The sequence below is a fragment of the Haliotis rufescens genome, unplaced genomic scaffold (assembly GCF_023055435.1).
Source record: "Haliotis rufescens isolate VD_foot unplaced genomic scaffold, xgHalRufe1.0.p SCAF_13, whole genome shotgun sequence".
Classification (NCBI taxonomy): domain Eukaryota; kingdom Metazoa; phylum Mollusca; class Gastropoda; order Lepetellida; family Haliotidae; genus Haliotis; species Haliotis rufescens.
In genome coordinates this window covers 3,520,684-3,529,074 of record NW_025963813.1, presented here as the reverse complement: position 1 = coordinate 3,529,074, position 8,391 = coordinate 3,520,684, and the positions used below count along the sequence as shown (strand labels likewise).

At 42.0% G+C, this 8,391-nt stretch overlaps 1 protein-coding gene across 1 annotated transcript; it reads right to left on the bottom strand.

Moving 5' to 3' along the window:
* Positions 1-853: 853 nt before the first annotated feature.
* Positions 854-6,851, bottom strand: LOC124116920. Its single transcript, XM_046478558.2, has 3 exons — positions 6,596-6,851; positions 2,721-3,093; positions 854-2,137 (listed from the first exon to the last, which is right to left on the bottom strand). Exons 1-3 carry the CDS (start codon positions 6,764-6,766, stop codon positions 2,046-2,048), a joined length of 636 nt encoding a protein of 211 aa, XP_046334514.1. The 5' UTR covers positions 6,767-6,851; the 3' UTR covers positions 854-2,045.
* Positions 6,852-8,391: the final 1,540 nt, after the last annotated feature.

Here is an 8,391-nt window from a genome sequence, read left to right as displayed (position 1 = left end):
GGATCCGGACACTCTGGGAGCGGCAACATTCAATGAGGACATCACACTGTCGAGGTGTGTCAATGCATTTATTCTTTTCAAGCTTAATGTCATATTTGCTGATTTATAAATGTTAAAACGCCCGTGGGAACATGAAGTCATTCAAATTCTTATCAATGTAACACCTTAAAATTGCTTGAACTGTAAACACGTTATTCATTAGACATCCAAACAGCAAGGGGACGGTAAGATTTATTGAGGACATACCGCCTCCGTGGTGTCTGAATGCGTACTTAAAAGTTTAATTTAACAACAAGTATACGTGTTGACATGCGTTTTTCTTGAATTCTCTCAGTTCATGAGGCATTGATATTTATATAAATCCATTTGATTTGGTTGTTATAGTGTGTGTTGCTTGTATTGTAACTTGTAAAGAACCCGGACAATTGTATATATGTTTTCTTTAATATTTCCGATAACACCATTTCTTAAGGTATATCTCCTGAATTTCCGTCACGTAACTGTTGCGCCTATCTATCACATACAGATCGAAGCTTTTTATCGCGTAAAGTTCGCGCCTCTTGTCGCGAACGGTTTACGATCGTGACTTTTTATTGTGTTCCGTCAGCGTTTCTGTATCGCAAACGGATCGCGTCCCTCTATCGCGAAACGATCCTGCATCCCTTTCGCGTACCGATCGCATCTTCTTTGTCGGCTTTTGCATGGGAACATAAGCAACACTATTAAATATAATCTTATTTGTCTAGGTCAGTGAGATTGTTAACTCTCGTATTGAAGTGTTCAAATACAAAAACCGGATATTTAATATTGATTACTACACTGTTTACAGAAAACAACAAACAAGGCCATCGCATACATGAGACACTTTTTGTTTTATTGGTTGTGACTGTTACAACTTTTGGCTATCCCGGTGTGCCGCACTCATGGCATTGAAACGTCAGATATAGTCTTGGTAGTCACTATACGATGTTGATATATCCCAGATGCTCACTATACGATGTTGATATATCCCAGATGCTGACTATACGATGTTAATATATCCCAGATGCTCACTAAACGATGTTGATATATCCCAGATGCTGACTATACGATGTTGATATATCCCAGATGCTCTCTATACGATGTTAATATATCCCAGATGCTGACTATACGATGTTAATATATCCCAGATGCTGACTATACGATGTTGATATATCCCAGATGCTGACTATACGATGTTGATATATCCCAGATGCTCGCTATACGGTGTTGATATATCCCAGATGCTGACTATACAATGTTGATATATCCCAGATGCTGACTATACGATGTTGATATATCCCAGATGCTCGCTATACGATGTTGATATATCCCAGATGCTGACTATACGATGTTGATATATCCCAGATGCTGACTATACGATGTTTCTATATCCCAGATGCTGACTATTCGATGTTGATATATCCCAGATGCTGACTATACGTTGTTGATATATCCCAGGTGCTCACTATACGATGTTGATATATCCCTGATGCTGACTATACGATGTTGATATATCCCTGATGCTGACTATACGATGTTGATATATCCCAGATGCTGACTATACAATGTTGATATATCCCAGATGCTGACTATACGATGTTAATATATCCCAGATGCTGACTATACGATGTTTCTATATCCCAGATGCTGACTATACGATGTTGATATATCCCTGATGCTGACTATACGATGTTGATATATCCCAGATGCTGACTATACGATGTTGATATATCCCAGATGCTGACTATTCGATGTTGATATATCCCAGATGCTCACTATACGATGTTGATATATCCCCAGGTCATGTTTTCAAGTGGTAAATGCCTGAGACCCACATCGCTTCAGGCTTCCTCTCACATTAAGCTGACATAATATAACTGAAATACTGATCAAAGCGCTGTTATACCAATCTCACTCTCACTCACTCACTCATTCTACGATGTTAATAGATCAAAGATGGTCACACTACGATGTAGATATATCCAGGCGACAATTATACGATGTTGATATATCCATGGTGGCCACTATATGATGGCGATGTCGGCGCAGTTGTAATACTGTTCCTGTCTGCCCCGACCCAGGCCACACCCCGCAGCATCGCACCCCCAGAAGTTCCCTGCAACACATCATGTATGGTTCATTATGGGCAGGAACAGTTACACAAGGGAAAAGGTCACGCACAACCGGTTATAGATTTTCACACATGTGAAAATTACAACACACGAAATGGATGTTATAAATCCATATCCGTCGATACCCCCTGAACACGAATACTGTCACTATATTTGTTTGTCTGGTTGATGTTTAACGCTGCACTCAGCATCTATATGATGGCGGTCTGAAATAATCGGGTCTGCATCAGGCAATCCAGTGATTGATATCACCATCATCGATCCACGCAATTGGGTACGATAACATGCATCAACCAAGTCAGTGAGCCTGACCCCCCGATCCCGTTAGTCGCCTCTTACGACAAGTGTTGTCGCCCTTTACGACAAGCATTGGTTGCTTAAGACGTATTCTAACCCGGATCTTCACGACAGATTAACTTTAGCAATTTGACAGAATCGGGTGATCCTTAACTTCTTTTGAGTAGTATATATACGTATGGTTCTTACAACAAATTTACATGATTGTATTATTACCTATTTTTATTACGACGTAACATAAGAAGCTGCAAACGGTAAATAATATTCTACCTGTATTATATTTCCACTGCAATATGCACTGTTGACATCTGACCCCAGCCGGAAGAGACACCTGGATGACCTTTTCACCAGTGCCAACGTCAAGGTGATATCTCGTCCTTCCGTCCGCCATCTTTAATAAATGTTGCTCGAAGCATTCACGACTTGCTGGGCTGGTGACGTCATTGCTTTCACACAACCGGAACTCGAAGTACCCTCTGTGATTGACTGTTAGGTTAATTTTTACCGCGACGCTGCTTCCGGTTGTGTACTTCCGTCCAATTATACCCTTGGCGAACTTGCCACCAGCCTCGTTGTCGCGTGGAAAACTATCCCAGCGGTCCCCGCAAACACCGCACTTGCCGTTGTTGACATTCCACAGTACCTGAAACAGATGGCAGCGAATTGTACTTTTCAGGTGCATGTTTAAATTGGTTCTTACGACAAACATTGGGTACTGTGCACCAGGGGTAAAACAAGACTTGAACGATGTAAACGTCCAGGCGGAGTATCTCATGTTTCTCGCACTGTTCTCGAGTAGAGTGAGTGAGTTTGGTTTAACGCCGCTTTTAACAATATTTCAGTTATATCGCGGCGTGTCAGCTTAATGTGGGAGGAAAGCCCGAAGTGATGCAGGTCTCAGACGTTTACCACTTCGGTGAAACCCACGAGCACGGGTATGGTGCTGACAAACCTAGAAACATAATTGGGGCGAACCGGGATTCGAACCCACAATCATAGGTTTCTGGCGTGCCCAAGGGATGCAACTCTGCACAGCGGATCGCGGCGGCTTAGACGACTGGGCCACCCGTGCCCCCGTTCTCGAGTAGAACAGATTCCCAGTACATGGCAGGCAGGTTAACAACAAGTACCATCTGTTAACGTCTTTCGGTATGACGCGGACTGGGGATCGAATCCCCGACTCTGCGCTTTCCGTGCAAACGCTCTGTGCACTTGACCACGGAGACGGTTGTCTGAGTTAAGGCCCAAAATTCATACATTTGTTAGTTGTTTACGTCTCACTCAGCAATATTCCAGCTGTATAACGGTGGTCACTAAATAATCAAGTCTGGACCAAACAATCCAGTGATCAACCAGAGATCATATTCCGTATATGGTCTCTGCATCAACCAAGTCTTGACCACCCGAACCAGTTGGTCGCCTCTCACGACAAGCGCAGTCGCCTCTTATGACAAGCATGGGCGTGGCTACCAACACTGCATATTGAACACATGATCAGCGTACACTCACTTCCTCCAGAGAGGGTGAAACATTGGCATGAACGTACCAGAAAAAACAAACATTTGATGGCATTTAGCGTACAGCACTGCGGCATCCGGAATACTACTCTACAGGGTTCGGGGTTGTCTCCCATTTGTTAGACAGCCAGTTGTTAGACAGTCGAGATGTGGTTTGGTTTGGTTTGTTGTTTATCACCGCACTCAACAATATTCCACCTATATGACGGCTGTCTGTAAATAATCGAGTCTGGACCTGACAATCCAGTGATTGATATCATGAGCATCGATCCACGCAATTGGGATACGATCATATGTATCAACCAAGTCAGCGAGCCTGACCACCCAATCCCGTTAGTCGCCTCTTACGATAAGGATAGTCGCCTTTTACGGCAAGCAAGGGTTGCTGAAGACCAATTCTACCCCGGATCTTCACGCGTCTGGAGATGTGGGTCAGGTAAGACAACACTCACAGCTGTAGTGGGACAGTCCTATTTGGATCGCTTTAGTGAGAGGAGAGCTTGCCAGAAATTGATGCGAACCTAAGTATTTTTTTTAAATTAACAAAACTTAGGTTATGAACAACTAGTACATCCATATAGAGTGAGTGAGTTGTGTTTAACGCCGCTTTTAACAGTATTCCAGTTATATCCCGACGTGTCAGCTTAATGTGGGAGGAAAACCCGAAGTGATGCAGGTCTCAGACGTTTATCACTTCGGTGAAACCCACGAGCACGGGAATGGTGCTTGCAAACCTAGAAACATAATCGGGGCGAACCGGGATTCATAGGTTTCTGGCGTGCCCAAGGGACGCAACTCTGCATACAGAATCGCGGGGCCTTACACGACTTGGCCACCAGTACCCCACACCCATATAGAACTAGCGCTCATGTATATCATACCAGCTTCTACTTGCCATTTAAAGAAGCATCCTGCACATAAGTATACAATGATGACACAACCACACTGATGGTACTGATGATTGACTCACACTCAAATGAAAGGAAAGTTGAAGGAGTCATCTCACGCCTCAGACTCGGTAAAAAAGAGCAAAATAATAAGGTATGCCCATCTAGCAATCAACCTGAATCCATCGCTCACTTGTTACTGAAATGTGAATACCATGCCCCAGCCAGAACTTCGATAAAACAAGAATTGCAGTTTGATCCGCTATCTGTCGTAGATATCTCCTCTTCCCGAGGCAAGTGAGTTAACTGATTTTAAAAGATCAGTTTCCATTTTTTTATAGTCAGTTGACTCTCTTGCCTCGAGAAGAAGTAGATATCCCAAAGCCAAGAGATGCAATAGCGAAGTCCATACTAAGTCTATTCCTGAAAGATGGTCAGCTACTCGAACGCATACACACAGAGCGGCCAAAGATATTTTGTCAATTTCTAAATATCTAAAATCAAATCACGTCAATGCGAAAATAGAAATATTATCAATAAAAAAACAAGAAATGTTAGATATGTGTGTACCTGTGCTCACACACGCGTCCCAAATAGGGACATGTCAACCGAAATTGCTGAGGCAGAAGGCGACCTCTTAAACACTTAAAGCAAGAACAACGTATGAAATTGATCGTATCGGCATGGCATGATTAGGCAAAGTAGAATATGTTCCCTCGCAGACAGAAACTCTATTTAATCTCAAAGTATAGAATTGAGAGCACAATAACAGGTAACAGACATAGAGGGCGTTATGTTATCCCATTACCTATCTACAGTAACAGGTGACTACTTTGTTGTACATACATCTGGAAATGTTGTTTTAAGCCGTCTAACCACTGTTTGTCTAACAAATGGGGGGATGACTGATGTCAGAGTATAAAACAAAGTGGTGAGACAAGCTACATGCAGTCAATACAAGGGGCGAGGGGAAGAAATAAACTGAGAACCTACAGGCGTTTCAAACACCATTACGATACGGAAGATTACGTTAAGAAACCACCGAATCGTTGCGACAGAAGTGCGCTCGCTAAATTTAGATGCGGGGTAGCCCCATTAAAGTTAGAAACTGGCCGCTATTCTAATATTCCAGCAGAAGAGCGATTTTGTTTTAACTGTAGAGACTGTGTGGAGGACGAGATACACGTCTTACTTTTATGCCCACTATATAATGATGTGAGAACAGATCTTCTTAAACGAAGTACTTTTACTGATCCGTATTTCAAAGGCTATTCCTACTGTGAGCAATTTACACTACTTCTATCCAGCTCCGATCTCACCTTTTACGTGGCCAAAACCTGCTATGATATTTTATTGAAGCGCCGATCTATTTTATATTCATGATGTATATATTGTATGTATATTCATTTTAGTATATAAGTTGGTTTTATGATCATATCGTCTCTCATAAGTCGTTTTACGACTGGCCGTAAGTTTTAAGCATGTTTTGATTTATATGCATATTGTACAATGTACCTTATGGGTGAGACGCAAATAAATTATTGTCTGTCTGCCTCCCAAAATAGGGTTGGCACCTTCAATTACCCCTAATTGAAAACTGACACGCAGTGATATAACGTACCAAGTGGATTCTGGTCACTCTCTCGGACCACAATGTAGCCCCGAAATCGTGGATTAAGAAATAATACCAACGTCCCCTTAAAAATAAAATAATAATAATAATGAAAAAAACCCAACTTACCCCAAACCCTCCGCAAAACAAACTGTTGTCGTTATAGTTGACGACGGCACCGGCGATGTTCTGCCGCCACATACTTGAACGTGCAGGGGGATCAAACATGTAACCATGGCAACTGATGACATTCGCCTGACCAGCAATAACCAACAACGCTATGAGATGAACGATACCCATATCAATACAATATTATTGGACACGATTCGACTTCCTTGAAACCCTCTCCGTGCTGTGTAAGTTCTACGCGTGAGACTTATATATATACCCATGGCACACAATAGATCGAGGTGGTTTCAAATTTCAGCTTATCATAGTCAATATACGATGACAGCGAGAAGTTTCAAGTACATTTTCCGAGTTAAATCCTGTTTGTGGTAAAATACCGGATAAATCGGGTGATTGCGAAACACGCTGATATCATCATCAGAGTTGACTTTTATTCACCTCTTGGCTTTTATTTACCTAAAATGTACATTTCATACTAGAGGGAGGCCAGATATTCTTAGATTAAAACCTAAAAAAAAAAACTAAAAAGAATTAAAACCATCAAGCAACAATGTATTTCCTTTTTTGAACAGGCTAAAGACTAATTATTTTTTAAATGCCTTTTCTAGGACAATTTCTCCCCATCACACTCATACGCACACGCACATGCGCACACACGCACATCACTGACTTGAATATATACATCCCATAAGACCAATACCACATGCTCTTATTTTAAGTTCGAACCCATCTAACACCACACCACACCACACCGCACCGCATCGCACCGCACCGCACCGCACCGCACCACATCTCCCTTTCTGAAGCATAATAAAAAGTGTTTAATATTAAGTCAAAATGGGGTTTACAGCGACGTGCGTGTATGTGTGTGTATGTGTGTGCGTGCGTGCGCATCCCATAAGACCAATACGACATGCTCTTATTTTCATTTTTTTAAAGTGAGAACCCATCCAACACCACACTGCACCGCATCGCACGGCACCGCACGGCACCGCACCGCCATTTCTGAAACATACTAAATAGTGTTTAATATGAAGTCCAAATGGGGTTTATAGCGACGCGCACGTGTGTACGTGCGTGCGTACGTGCGCATCCCATAAGACCAAAATCCACATGCTCTTATTTTCAATTTTTTTTAAAGTTAGAACCCATCCAACACCACACCGCACCTCATCGCTTAGTTTAGTTTTTATATTCTGAGTATAAACTATAGCACCAGAGGTCACGGTGTTTAAATATTGCAGTAGTAATATCCGTGTTACAGGCAAATGGGCTTTGGTTGTGACATAGCATTTGTACAGCGACACAAAAACCGATTCGTCACTTCTCCTTTGTCGCCTTCCAACGTTTTCGCTTCACATCACATTTTCAAAGAATTAGTAAGAATTATCAAAAACCGGATTGGGATTGGTATATTTTCAATAAGTGATGCATCCTCCTTTGAATGTGAAGAGTTTCCGTTGTATAGGATGTTGTCTTATCTACCCGTGGGTATCCTGTTGACGAGGGATCCGTGACGCGCCTCTTATTTCGAAGAAAAAGTCGTTTGGAAGAAGAAATTGAAGAAAACAATATCGTTATTGTTGTCAACTGTAGATGGAAATTTTTTAAGAGACCTGAGAAACATTTTGATTTTGTAAAGGCATCTGGACGAAGAAAGCTTTGAAAAACAGTTTGAATTCGGACCCAAAAGGACGGTAAACTTGTACTTTTGTTGTTCTTACATGTACATAGCCCGTGAAGATCCGGGTTAGAATAGGTCTTCAGCAACCCATGCTTGCCGTAAATGGCGACTA